Source organism: Morchella importuna, assembly GCF_003444635.1.
Source record: "Morchella importuna strain M04M26 chromosome Unknown Morimp01GS034, whole genome shotgun sequence".
Classification (NCBI taxonomy): Eukaryota; Fungi; Ascomycota; class Pezizomycetes; order Pezizales; family Morchellaceae; genus Morchella; species Morchella importuna.
In genome coordinates, this window is record NW_025763431.1 from 585,842 (window position 1) to 600,548 (window position 14,707).

Sequence of the window (14,707 nt, forward strand, 5' to 3'; positions counted from 1 at the left end):
AGGACTATCGGGTCACGGAGAGCCCACTTTTGCAATAATGTTACCGGATACTGTATGTGATACAGACCCAGCTCGCTAGGACAGCCGATAGCATGTACGTACCTACAGGCTACACCCCACTACAGAGTCCATCGCAACTACCGTCACAACCGTGAATAACTTCCTTTGAAGCTACTTCATCCCTTATCTTGTTACTTCCGCAAATTCTGCGCTTTATTTTCTTCCCCTTAATTTCCTAAAGACTAAGCACATATCCTCCTTACGTCGTTATGGGTGCTGGTGACAGCAAACTGTCCTTCAAAAAAGGCGTGTTTCGCCTTGCTGAGGAACATGTAAAGCTCAAACACTCCCGAGAATGATCGTTGAATTTATGCACTCACAACTAACATAGCTCCTTAGAATATACCGGCAAATGACCCCTATTGGCTTTCATTTTGGGAGCTACCAGAATCAGCCGAAGACGTATTTACTCTCTTCTCCGCGGCAGATATCCGCCGCACTCGCGATGCCCATCTGGAGAATCTCGAAACTCTCATCCTTGCTTTAGCTTCCAGACTCTTCACTCTAAGAAGCCATCCATCATTCCCCGACCCAGATCATGCCCCAGAACGGGATGCTCTCAATTGCATTCGGATCTTAACCAGGGTTTTGCCCTTCATCTACGAGAGGGATGATCTGGAAGAATGGCAAGAAAGCTTCTTTTGGTCTCCTCGACGGAAAAGATCAAGAGATTCTCCGACGGTTCGGACCGAAGTCTTGTTTGACGAGAGAAATAGAGAGGATGAGACCACCCCCCAGTCTCCAGCAGCTGGAGAGGAGTTTGAATCAGCTCCTCCATTAATGGAGGAGCTGATAGATACGTTAATCGACTTACTATTCCTTTCTGGATTTACCTTGCCCCAGTCGTTTTCTACAAAAGCAAAGGTCTCCTATGCTATTTGGCAAAGTGGTGTTGGCTGCAACACACCAGTAGGAACAACGAAGGAATTTGAGTCGAACAAGATAGAGACTTTGAGGTTATTGCTAGCAGTCGTGTCAAAAGCTGTATTTATGCCTGCAAGTAGGTCACCTTCCTCATTTTTTAGCTAAAGAAATGCTTCGAAGTTTGCTAAGGCTTTCATATAGACATATTACCTATAAAAGGAACAAGAGCCTTGACCTATATGGTTACCTGTAGCGACAAAAAGATCGTTCTGTCAACATTATGCTCACTTTTGAATACTGTAGGCGTTTTTTTGTCTTGCCCGAATGAGCTACTTAGATGTTGATAGTTCGAATTTAGACTTTGAAATACAATCCAGCGAGCTGGAGGGTACCGTACGACCACGTTGTATTCACCGACCCTCGACAGGTGCTTGTGACCTACTGCTTACAACTTCTCCTGGTTTTATTGTTATATCCCGTCCCAGAGGGCCTTTCAAATGAACTACAAGCAAAAAATAATTATCGACATTACTTAGGGAGATTACATAGGACTCAGGACTTTCAATTTTTGGTCGATGGTATGACACGGGTCTTGAATCAGCCGGTAAATTACACCCGAATCTATCGTTTTTGCCTTTACTAATTAAAATAGATTCAAGCTACGACTTCATACCTTCCAGGAAGTCAGAAAACAATCAAATGGGCACCGGAAATGATCATGCTTTTCTGGGAGAGTCTGCAATGCAACAAAGCATGTATTCGTGACAGGTGAAATTTGAGTTTTGTTGCTAACTTAGTAACAGCGATTTCGAAGTTTCATAATTGATACCAATCGGGTCCACGATTTCGTGATATTAATAATTTATTACGCATTAGAACACAGGCTGGATCCTTCCAAATCGGGTGTCGTGCGGATGTGCGTGTTTGTCCTGCAAACCTTATCCACCGAACCCAAATTTGGAATGAGTCTCAATAAACGCTTCGAAGGACAGAATACGCTACCAGCCAGCGTCAGGATCCCATCTTTCAGTGGAACATATGCAGACTACTTGATAATTGTACGTTTTGCAACGGTCGAAAAAGTCCGAGAAACTGGCACTGATTTACATCGAAAAGTCCATTTATAGCTTGATTACAAGCAGCAAAGGAAAACTAGGGGCCGTGTATCCAGCGTTATTAGCGATTGTAGCTAACGTTGCACCACACGTTAAAGGCTTGTCATCAGCTGCCAGCGGGAAACTAGTGCAGCTATTCGTCTCAATGTCGGCTCCAGGGTTCTTGCTGGCAAACGAAACGAATCACACATTATTGCATTCTCTCCTGGAGTCTTTAAATTCTATTATCGAACACCAATACTCAGGTAGGTCTATCATATGAGACTGAATCCTTCCATCATTTGACGTGTTTTACAGAGAATCCAAATTTCATTTATGTTTTACTCCGGTCTCACAAAAGATTCGAGGCTCTTCGGAACTTTACCCTCGAGAGCGGACAGGAGGAGATCGACCGCCAGAATAGGCTTAGAAAGGATAGAAGTGAAAACGAAAGTCAAAGCCCTCCTAAAATGCCATTAAACGAAGAATTGCATGTCCAAGCACAAGGAACAGGATCTGATACACCGACTCCACCAAGTCAATTTGAAATTGGAGATGATGATGATTCTGAGGATGAGGTTAAACACAAAAATCAATCCTCTGCTGCCTCCAGTGGTGCCGTTGCTTCGCCCCCCCAAAAACCACGAAATCCTTCCTTATCCTCATCTGTCGAAGATGCGGTTCCATTGCAGCTGCGCGGAATGTCTGAAAAGGCTAGAGGGAAGCTCCCCGAAGGTTCCTTCCAGCGGCAGGGTAGCACAACTAGCCTAGCTAGTCATATTAGCACCAATAGCCCTGCGACATCCGCCACAGGATTTACCCCTTCTACGGCTTGGGTAGGTTGAATATCTTTATCTACACTGTATTCCGTGCTGAGAGTACTACAGATTGAGACATGGCTTCCGCATTTACCACTACATACAGTCCTCATTTTGATCCAGCAACTACAACCCCAGTTACGATCAGTCTCAGGCAGTGGCGGTGGAGCACAGGAATCTAACGCCACTTTAATGCTTGAGCGTATCAGAACGACAGAACTTCATGGAATCGAGCCATCTCTTGTCAAGACCCATATGTTTGAATGGAGTCCTTTAGCCCTGGGATGGTACGAATCTTTATTATGGGGGTTTATTTTCGTATCCGAGAGGCATGTATCCAAGGGTACTGTTGGGGTTTGGAACGGAACTGCGGTTAAGCTTTTTAGAGTTCAGGAAACCGCCCCAGAAGGCCCCAGTCTTTTGGCACCACGGGGGGGTGTAGATGCCATTGGAACCAACCTAATCGAGCGACTGGGAAATGTAAGTCTAGGACGAGGACAGTCACAGCCGCAGACTAATGTTGGAGACCATGTTGCCATAGAACGGCATCCAACTGTGTAAAGTTGGAATAGGCTTTTTGATCTTCAGTTTCTTTGGCACTTTTTACCTTTTATTCTCTACCTACTCAAAGTTTATGTCGTATCTTGGTTGGTTGGGGTTTACCATAGAATTTAACTTTATATTGTTGGCTGATACCATGGCGAGAATCTAACGTCAACCGGTAAATATATGTAAACACCATCAAATGGTTTTAAAGCGCCTGGGCAAGATTGTCACCTACATAGACGCACTTATTGCAAATGAAGGGAACGTATGCTAAAAGTCTCTACAGCATCTTCACTAGCCACACGCAATTCCGAACAAACTTTGTATAGATGCATAGCCTTCCTGTATAGACGAGGTGACTTGGATTGGTTTTCTAGATTCTACATATCAAGGTAGAGCAGTGGATGGACTGCGGCCTATCTTTTTAAGAAATCTTGCCGAGGCATAAATCCTGAGTGCTGCTGCCAATTCGGCCGGTCGGCCAGAACACTGGCAACCAGGAATTCGAGCGAGTGATTTAAAAAGTATCGTCGCCCTTAAACTCGATATTGAAAATGTGCTATGGGGAGTATCTAAGGTTCTCTTTTAGCTAGGTAACTCAAAAGATTGGGTTCCTCGCCGCTGAGAGGTAGACAATATTCTCCGGACTCATAGTGCTAGTCATAGGTGTTAAAGTAACTCCTGAGATATAAATATCACAAACAAGTTCAAATTACCATGTGATGTTTGGTCCGAAAACTGACCCCCGGACTCTCTATTTCAGTACATATAGGTGCGTACACCCACTGCGTAAGAATGACAAGGAGGGTGGGTAATTCTTAGACTGCCTCGTGATAAAGCGAAACATCAGTCTCACTTGAGTCTAGGGTTCCTGCTATCGAATTAACAGTATGGACTACACATTCATACAGAAATACTCGCGTGCTACGCCTCTTTAAGGTATCGTGAGTAGAAGAGTCAATTGTCCCTACCTTACGCGACCTACGTGATTGGATATGAATTCATTGCACTGATAATTCCTAGTTGGACTTATGTGAAAAGAGATGATATCATTGAACAGTTTGCTCACCATAGAGAATTCGTATGAACAAAGGGTAATGTTTGTGAGCGAGTAGGTCTAGGCGTCATTTTTTATTCAAAAGAATTCAAATAAATTAGGATATCCAAAAGATGAAGGGCAGTAAGTCTATATAAAGTGCCCGTGTATTCAACCATACCAAAACTCCGCCCAGCGCAACCGCTAGGCGTTAATAATGTTATTTCAACTTCAGGACATTTCAAAATCCTTCGCAAGTTCGCCATTCCCAAACATCCAAAATTGAAAGCCGAGATAGGCATCAAGAGCAAACTGGATACCAGCACACAGCCGAAATTGCATCCCGACATGATCAGAAGAATAGAAAAACACAGTCTTCATGATATCACCAATCAACCAAGATACAAGTACCGACAGGCGGAAGCCCTTGCAAGATCTAGCCTTTTGGTTTGCTAGAACCTGTGGTATCGGAAGGCCGGCCTCCACTCCTAGGGCGCAGTACCCAAGAAGTCCCACAAAAAATTCAGAAGACCCGAAAAAGAGCTGAAGGATAGCCGTAATCACGAAGAAGTAGGCCAGGAACTCCCAGTATCTTTTTGAAGTGGTCCAAATCAACAATGGCGCCGGGGAAATTAAGAGTTTTGAATAGGGCGCAGACGTACGGTCTCTGAGGCCTCCACTGCCAGAAATTGAAAGGTCGTTTCGTAGGGTATACCACGCCCGCAAAAGGGACTCTTTCATCTCCAGTAGATCGATGATCAAGAGCAACCTTAAGTAGTACGCCCTGAACGAGGATCATTATGAGGCCTATAGACAATCAGAGTGCAATGGTGTTAAGCAATCATTCCGAGGCTAGGGTCGCAAAAATGATCATACTTTGAAGTAATAAGCTCGTCTCGAATCGAGAACCAATCCAGTAAAAACATCGAAGAATAGAAGCTACTAGCATGATAAGAGGGGTCTGCCGATGAGACACGCAAGGGAAGTTGTTAGCTGAAACTAAATTTCATCGGCGGCAGCTCTAGGAACCAACATCAAGAGAAAAGCCGCGAGAAGATTTTGTAATATGTATGTTCCGTATCTGTGAGTGAATTGTGTTAGTAAATTGATGATGTGAGGGAAAAGAAGGTTTGCTCTGACTTGGTCCGCATAACTCGTTAAAGGACTGGTAACGAGACTGTTCCAAGATAAATGGATTAGCGGGTAGTTAAAAAATAATCTGAATATTAAACTCACAATATTGGGGCGACTTTCTGGACTATAAGAACGAGGAAATTCATGGTGCGTGTGATGGTAGCGCGAGGTAGAGTGTAAATGCTCAAGAACATTGAAGTTGGAGGTTCATACTATGCCAAGCAAACGCGAATGCTGTAGCACATTACTCAAGTGGGTTAGCGCAGGGCGGTGGAGGTGTGGAAGGAGCCGAGGTACTATGTAGGCGTTGTTGGGCACATTTGCTGTAAAGTGATTTGTCATGTATCAGTCAGCGCAGCACGTGATAACGTGGACAATCCCTTTGTAAAGGTGTTCTCAGCGGAACGACCTCATAGCTAGCTCGCTGTTTTCCTTTCTGTTTCATCATCATCCGTCGTTAGTATCGTCAGAGAAGTTTTCAGTTTGATTCCTCCCTGGCAATAAATAAGATTTTATTCATTTTGTCATTCGAATCGTCGTGAAGCCGAAGACGAAATTAGAAGAAAAGAAACAGAGACAGAACACGATAAAAGAACCCGGCCAACAGCGGGTGATATATGGTGCGCCCAGTCAGAAAGGTGACAGGTCAGTTTAGCGGTGGAAAAGGCATGGCACAGAGCTGCAACGACAGACTTCAACGACGGTCAACAACGGTCAGCAAAACAAGCTATAAATTCGAGCTTTTAAGGGAGGATAGTCGACTAGCCTAGAATAGTATAGATCATTCAAAAAGAAACAAAAGTGGATATAGTTTATGTTTCAAATGTTACAAGTGATATGAGTTAAGAAAAGAGTTAAATAAAAATTAATTTGAAATTTTTTTTATTATTCCTGTGCATTTTGAGAACGGCGAATAATATCTTTATACTAGGATTATGCTTGTTGAGGTGGTTGATAGGGAACCGGAAATGATTGGAATTATAACATTATCACACTTTACTTCAAGTTTATGTGTGTAACAGAACCATTTCAACTGTTTGGTGTATGAGTACACACAGGGCCCGGTTACATGCTGAGAGTTATTGTTAGAAGCCAGTTGCACAGTGACATGCAAGTGCTGGCAGTGTGGTCATGGTTAGCTATCAGCTGTCAGAGTAACTACATTCTGAGCGCTAGGAAGAGTATCTATTCATAGGAGTAATAACTGACGAGTTAATGCCTCACTAATGATTAGAAGGCCGGCCAAAGAGAAGCTTTGAGTATACGGTGATCCTTTATATTTTCTGAGCATGGTAAGTCCACTAGCAGATGGTAGGGACTATGCCTGGGAAAGTCTACACTGGCATTAAGCGAAAACTCTATAGCAATGATTAAGCTTACACCTAAGTGGTTGCTCATTCATTCACATCAACAAAAAATGGGTTTCCCCAAGACGAATTCGGACGCCCAGATGTCCAAATTCGTCTTTTGCCCGCAGAAGCTCGTATTTTGGTCAAACGACCCAGTTGTATATCCCCCTCTTTTTGGCCACTCCTCATTCGACCACAAAATATTTTCCATTTAGTGCTCCAATTACGAAACTGGTCGTTCGTGTAATAGAGCCACGGTAGGCTTGTTACAAAAGTACCTGTTCTACCAGTCAAGCCATATGGCCCTAGGGTAACCACAGCTTGTTCTTCATCGATAGGTGAAGACAAGGGCCGATGAGCCCCTACCTCTATTGGTATGGAGGGTAGGGATCCTGGCGAGCAAGAAGTCTTACAAGTCAAGCTAGGCGACTGGACCAAAACTAGAGTAGAATGACGAGCATGCCAAATAAAGAAGGGTAACCCCAAATATAAGTTACCCTACCTTGGCAGTCAATCTTTGATGCGCAATAACTTAGCAACCGATGCCCTGAACATATGCTTTACCACGTCAGAAAGGATCCTGACGATGCTCCGGTACATTTGGGGTGGTTGAATGAACGCATTACGGAGTTGAGGAAACACTGTAAAATAAACACCTTTTAGACCCTCAAAAATAACCCCCGGAGCGTCGAACCGCCGGATTCCTCCTGTTTCAGCCCGGTGCATCCATGAGGGGGAGTAAGAGTACGACTCAAGCTACCAAAGCAAACCTTCGCTTTACAAACACCCAAATCTATTCTAAATATTCTGAATAAGCAATTGCTGTCTGGTCAGCTGTTTGTAACGGCAATATTACCTGTTGGTTAGGATGATCGATTGGATTGTGAAGGGAAGGTATTGCGCAGTTGAAGTAGGATTTGTAATGGGGTTTCTGTTATGTTCTTTTGGTTTCTGTTACACGAGGGATGAGTCATCAATGGACTAGAGCCTGTATATATAAAAGGGTGTTGTCTCGTGCCTTTTCATGTTTTCCTTCCTTTCCTCTTCTCTTCACGCAACTTCTTGTATCTACCCCGCGCAACACCAAAAACTTTCGAACAACAATAACTTTTGGCCTGCATTCCCGATAAACTTTTACACGAACACGATCCTGTATGTCAGTAGACCGCGTAATCTATTGGTATCTTATCGCACATCTGTTCGTACGTGAAGTCATTCACGCTCTAGTTCCCAAGCTGTGAACTCTCTACCTCTCAGCCCTCGCTTAAGCCTCGCGACCGTAGCGAAAGCAACAACCTGGCCTCACCAACCCCACCAAACCCACCAAACTCCGCGGGAAGAAAGAGAACTTTATCAGAAGTCTTTCCCAACCCAACCCGAACTGGAACGTCAGTGATGTCCCAACAAGCCTCCTTGAGCTCCTGGTTTGCAGGAGCCCCCTCCCCCCAGGAACTCCAGCCCCCCCACGCTTCCCCGACACCCAATCCACTCAATCCACACAACAAACACAGTCTACCACAATCGAACAAACCCAACTCAGCGGCGAACCCTTCTCTATCTTCGCTGAATACACCCAATACAACGAACCATATGCACCAAAATATGACTACATCCACCCTAGCATTGTCCCCCAAGAAACCCATGCCAGGATGGACCTTAATTATATCTCATGGGTTATTAGAAATGCCCTCACGGTGGCGCTCGAACCCCTCAACCAAACAACCGAGCAGATCAATAAGGACCTAAAAGCTACTATCGAAGTCCTATCCACCCAAAATGAAACCCTTAAGCACACCGTCGACGTCCTGGCCAAACAAATGTTTGAAATGACAAAGAACCAAGACAAGACCTCCGAAAAACTCCACCGCCTCCAACAACAGCTCACCAACCTCTCCGTTAACAGACCCAGCAACCAAACAGTCAACGAAGGAAGAGCTTCCGCAATTGCCGCCGTCGCCGCTGCCACCATCCCCGCCCCTCCCCCCGCACACATCAATAATGTGAACCATGCCCAACAACCAAAAGGAAAAGGAAGAGAAACACCAATCCCACCAGCACCAAAATCCTACGCATCCATCGCAGCAGGAAACGCCAATCCCGAATCCACCATGATCACGAACAGGAGGAAACCCAAGCCCAAAGCGGATCCACTATTCAAACCAGAAATCACCAAAATTAACAGGGAAATAGTTATCGAAACAAACAAGGAATCACCAGTCACCCCCTCCGACATCAGAACAAGAATCAACGCAAAAATCGAAAACCCAGACTGCCAGCTGATCGCCGCCAGGAAAACCTCGAAGAACAATATTGTGCTAGAGACCAAATTTGCCACCCCTGCCTCGAAAGTCTTCGAATATAAACAGGAAATAGAAGCAGCCCTAAGAGAACTCAAGGTCCCCTTTGTGGACATCAGAGTCAACTCCAAATGGTCCAAATTCATCGTACATGGAATCCCAACAACAATCGGAGACGGCTATGAAGCAGGACAGGTCATGGCCTCAGAAGTCAGAAGCAACTACGGAACCACATTCGAAATGGCACAAATCCCCAGATGGCTCAGCAGACCTGAAGCCAGAGCAGGGAAAACACACTCGTCAATGATTATCGCACTCCCAGGACAATACACAAAGGATAACCTCGGACTGAGATACCTCACCCTATTCGACCGGCAATGCAAAATTGACAACTACCTCCCAGCCAACCCAGAAACCCAATGCTCCAAATGCCTAGAATACGGCCACCGACACGAAAGATGCTCCCACCAAACCGGGAAATGCGGACACTGTGCAGAAGACCACCAAACAAAAGAACACCCATGCTCAGAATGCTCAGAAGGCACTAGATGTATCCATACACCCATCTGATGCTATCACTGCAAGGCCCCCCACAAAGCAACAGACGCCAACTGCCCAGAACGAACCAAAGTCCGAATCACAAACAGACTCGGACCAGACACAAACCCAAGCCCGCTACCAATTCCCGTAGTTATCCCGGCCCAAGACACCCCACAAGAAGATGCAGCCATGGATAACACCCAATGAGTCACATCAAAAGAACCACGGCTATCGCACAGCAACTGAACTGTGCGAAAAACGAGCTCACAACAAAGGCAGTAGTGGAGGAAGCAGAACAGGACCACAACATACTTTTTCTTTTGTTACAGGAACCATGGAACAACAAAGACGGCCACCCACCGGAATCCCCTCTTTTCTATCTATTCACAGCCAGCAACAAGGGCACCAAAGCCGCCACATACATCAGAAAACACGCCAACCTAAAACGAAAACACCATTACACGCACAACAACTTCATCGTCTCCGTCACGGTGGAAATCCAGAACCAAAAAATACAAATCCTCAACATATACTCACCAGGGCGAAGCGGACCCTTCACAGAAATCTCCCGCCAGATAAACACCATCCAAAACTGCCTCGTCATGGGAGACTTCAATAGCCACCACCAACTCTGGTATGGACACAGATCCCATGACTACACCAATACCATCAGAGCGGACAAATCTGGATCCAAGAAGCTCAAAAGATGGATCGACCGACAAAAGCTATCCCTACTCAACGAACTGGGCGAATTCACACACTTCCCCAGAAACAACAACAGACCAACCATCATCGACCTGACCCTGATCAAAGGACCTATCCTGGACCATGACGTCCGCTGGAACATCGACCGCCATGGCGCAGGCTCCGACCACGGGAAAACCATAGTACAATTACGGATAGAAAAACCGCCCCACATACCCAGAAGACTATGGCACCGAACGAACTGGGAAAAACTAGAAGAAAACATCTCAGGCCTCAAATTCCCCCCGAGGCGTGGGAATCCCAGGGCCATACGAAGCAATCAGTCGACTTCATACTTGAACACATAGACAACCTAATAGACCAAGTCACCCCATGGAGCCAAGGACACATCAAATCCAAAAAATGGTGGACCCCGGAGTTGAAGAAGCTCAAAACAACCCTCAACACAGCGGAAAGGAAAGCCAGGAAGACCCAAAAAGACGAGGAAAGAGAAACATTCAGGAAAACGAGCAGGAAATGGACATCACTGATTCGCAAAGCCAAAGCAGAACAAAGGGAGAAGGAACTCGCGGAGGCTAAAGGAAGCACCATCTGGAAACTAGTCAATGCAGGAAGAAGAAGGGATGTTACAATCCCAATCATACAAGGTGAAGAAACGTTTGCGGGGAAGTGCCAAGCTCTAAGAGCCCAACTCTTCCCCACAAATTGGACGTCCCCCAACAACCCCCCACTCCAAATCAGACCCCCATCCTTTGATCTTAGTGACACTTTCCAGGAAGCTACACCAGAAGAAATCATATCCGCAATCAAATCATGTCCAACACACTCGGCCACCGGCCCCGACGGCATCCCATACCCATTCATCCAGGCCACAATTAAAGCAAACACCCAACTATTTCAAGACATGTTCTCAGCCATGCTCCGCCATGGAGTCCAACCAGACCGATGGAAAGTGGCAAAATGCGTACCAATCCCAAAACCAGGAAAACCCGACTATTCATCGGCCAAAGCCTACCGACCAATCTCCCTATTGCAATGCTTCAGCAAGGTATTGGAAAAAATAGTGGCAACAAGACTATGCACAGCTGGATCCATCCTGGAGACTCTTACCAAAGACCAATTCGGAGGCAGGCCAACAATCTCAGCGATCGACGCTCTACTCCGCACCCTCACGCCCATTCAACAAAACCTCCTAATCAAACGAATCACAGGAACCACCCCAGATAGACCAGCTCTCCTTACTAATGACATACAAGGAGCCTTCAACTGCGTGGACCATCTCCTACTCGCAGAAATCATGACCCAACAAAAATTCCCGACTTACCTAACCAACTGGTGCAAGGAATTCAACACCAACCGAACACTCCAATTCCAGTTCAATCATGAACTAGAAACCCCACAACCATACAACTCAGGACTACCCCAAGGATCCCCCTTATCCCCAGTCCTATTCATGATATACGCAGGAGTCATAACTGACCCCAGCAACTCCAACAAAGAACTTAACACTACCTATATCGATGATGACGCACTCGTCCAGATCGCAAAGACACCTCTCTTTGTCACCAAAAGACTAAACGAAAGAATGGCTGAAAGGGAAAAAAAGGCAACACCCCTCAACATCAAATACGAACCACAGAAGTCCGATCTCATCTTCTTTAAACCCACAACATCGAAAATCCCCACACCAAAAAACCCAGTCACAATCGCAAATGAGGAAATCTACCCCAAAGACAGACTCAAATACGTTAGAATCTGGCTAGACTCAAACCTCTCCTTCCGACCACACATCGAAGAAACCATTGCCAAAGGCCTCCGAGTACTAGGGCAAATCAGGAACATAGCATACCTCCCTGGATCAACAGTCAAAACCATACACCATCTTGTCGTCCAAGGCTTCCTCCCTACAATCCTATGGGGATCAGAAGCATGGTGGACGGGAGCGGACCACGTTCTAAGATCACTCCAACCACTATACAACCAAGCAGCGAGGGTCATAACCGGCCTGCCCCGCTGCATCAGCAAACTCTGAGATTCCTCAGGGCGCAGAGCCTATGCCCTGGGTGCCAAGAACGCCAGGCGTCGCCAGGGTAGAGCTCCCGCGCCAGGCGTCGCCAGAGCATAATGCTCGTGCCAGACGATACATTCCCGCGCCCGACGCCTCCTGAGCACTATTTTCCCTCTCTGGCAGCACCAGGGCGCATAATCGTCTATATACTCCGCCAGAGACTCGCTCCAAGCAGAGCACTCGCTTCATGCAGAGCACTTGCCACAAGCAGAGCCCTCCCCCAAAGCACTCGCTCCTAGCAGAGCACCCGCCCAAGCAGAGCACTCGCTCCAAACAGAGCACTCGCTCCAAGCAGTACCGAATAGTCCTCCTAATGAGCCATTTTTTTTACGCTCGCTAATGCTGCTGTCTACAGAGTGCTCCTAGCGATATCACCTACATCTCCAGAGCACCCAGCAATGCTCTCTCCGCGATCTTCTCTAGGCGCATTGCGCACCTTCACGCGTCAGGAACGTACAGGCAATGTGGTGCACGTCCTAAGAGCACCCGGCAATGCTCTCCCCGCCATGACATGCCTGGGGTATGCCTCTTGCGTCTGGATAACGATCAACGAATGAGTATCCGCCCAGTGACTGGCAATGAATCACGGACGCGTCGGGGGTCGCCAGGAGACAGCGTCAGCGCCCTGACAGCACTCATCAGTGCTATCTGCGCCAGGAGAGCATTCTCACCGAGCTGCTCGCCAGACACCGCCGGAGCATATCGCTCACGCCAAGACAGTCTTCGTCAACATGGTTTTCCAGGCACTGCTAAGCCCACGTCTGGAGAGCACTGACCAATGCTCGTAGAGCTACCAAAACATCTTTGATAATACTATTCAAGGTGGGACATCCCCTACTTAGACCCATATGAATCGATACGCTTTCTTCAAACGCAAGGTAGGCATCGCCAGTCTCTCAAACAATATCTCACGTGGGTATTCTTCACGCCGCTGAACGGTCAGTCGCGGAATACTGATACGAGCACTGTCGTGTATACTGGAGATGGCTACCAAACCTTTGATGAACGTGTATGTATCTGTTGATTCGTGAAAGGCATAAGCCTTGAGGTTGAGGCCATGGTACGGCTCGTCTGAAAAGCTCAATGTGTAACAGAGCCACAGTAGGGCTGTTACAAAAGTAACTGTTCTACCAGTCAAGCCATACGACCCTAGGGTAATCACCACTTGTTCTTCATCGATGGGTGAAGATAAGGGCAGATGACCCCTACCTCTATTGGTATGAAGGGTAGGGATCCTGGCGAGCAAGAAGTCTTATAAGTCAAGCTAGGCGACTGGACCAAAACTAGAGCAGAAGGACGAGCATGCCAAATACGGAAGGGTAACCCCAAACATAAGTTACCCTACCTTGGAAGTCAACCTTTGAGGTGCAATAACTTAGCAACCGATGCTCGGAAAATATGCTTTACCACGTCAGGAAGGATCCTGACGATGCTCCGGTCCATTTGGGGTGATTGAATGAACGGATTGCGGAGTTGAGGAAACACTGCAAAATAAACACGTTTTAGACCCCAAAAATAACCCCCGGAGCGTCGAACCGCCGGAACCCTCCTGTTTCGGCCCGGAGCACCTTTGAGGGGGAGTAGGAGTACGACCCAAGCTACTAAAAGCAAACCTCGCTTTACAAAAACACCAAATCTGTTCTAAAACAAATTGAATAAGCAATTGCTATCTGGTCGGTTGTTTCCGCTAGTTCTTAGGATCCCGACCAGCTCTTGGCAGAGATTGCGTGATTTGACTCGGGCGGAAGTTCGTCCGAGGGGTGGCAGCAACTCCTCTCGCCCCTCATAGAAAAAAGTCGCGGTGTCCCCGGACTAGGGGAAAAACGAAGGGTCTAGGGAGAAAAAAAGCGGGAAAAAAGGGGGCGGAACTTCGATAAAAGTACTCGGTTGCCCCCCAGTTTGAACTCGGGGAGTGATGGAATCTTTACTAGCGAGGAGACCCCTTAAAGTTATTAAGTTTTTAGACTACAAATACGATCAAACAAATAAACTCCATCTTTCGATCGAACGAGCCCAATGAATCCATCGTTGCCCGTTTACCCTTTTTATGTCAGATCGAAGTCACGGTCGTGTATCATCCTAGCACCCCCGTTACAGTATAACTTTAAGCTCCTCGCTTAAAGAACCCCGACGAAAGGAAAAAATTTTACCGGAACATCTGGGACCACTCTCAACGCTGAAATAACCAAGCAGTTA

The 14,707-nt window shown here is 46.5% G+C and overlaps 2 protein-coding genes across 2 annotated transcripts; one reads left to right on the top strand and one right to left on the bottom strand.

Moving 5' to 3' along the window:
* Positions 1–269: 269 nt before the first annotated feature.
* LAJ45_09249 (uncharacterized protein) lies at positions 270–3,377 on the top strand (the record flags this gene model as incomplete). Its single annotated transcript, XM_046118794.1, has 11 exons — positions 270–332; positions 400–1,060; positions 1,126–1,223; positions 1,283–1,528; positions 1,577–1,675; positions 1,728–1,982; positions 2,041–2,284; positions 2,337–2,854; positions 2,906–3,165; positions 3,223–3,316; positions 3,363–3,377. The coding sequence occupies 11 exons, from the start codon at positions 270–272 to the stop codon at positions 3,375–3,377; spliced, it is 2,553 nt and encodes an 850-aa protein (XP_045968179.1).
* A 1,272-nt stretch (positions 3,378–4,649) lies between these two features.
* Positions 4,650–5,698, bottom strand: LAJ45_09250 (uncharacterized protein; the record flags this gene model as incomplete). The annotated part of the gene is made up of 6 exons (XM_046118795.1): positions 4,650–5,010; positions 5,081–5,225; positions 5,295–5,379; positions 5,452–5,499; positions 5,559–5,595; positions 5,655–5,698. 6 exons carry the CDS (start codon positions 5,696–5,698, stop codon positions 4,650–4,652), a joined length of 720 nt encoding a protein of 239 aa, XP_045968180.1.
* Between the last annotated feature and the right edge of the window lie 9,009 nt (positions 5,699–14,707).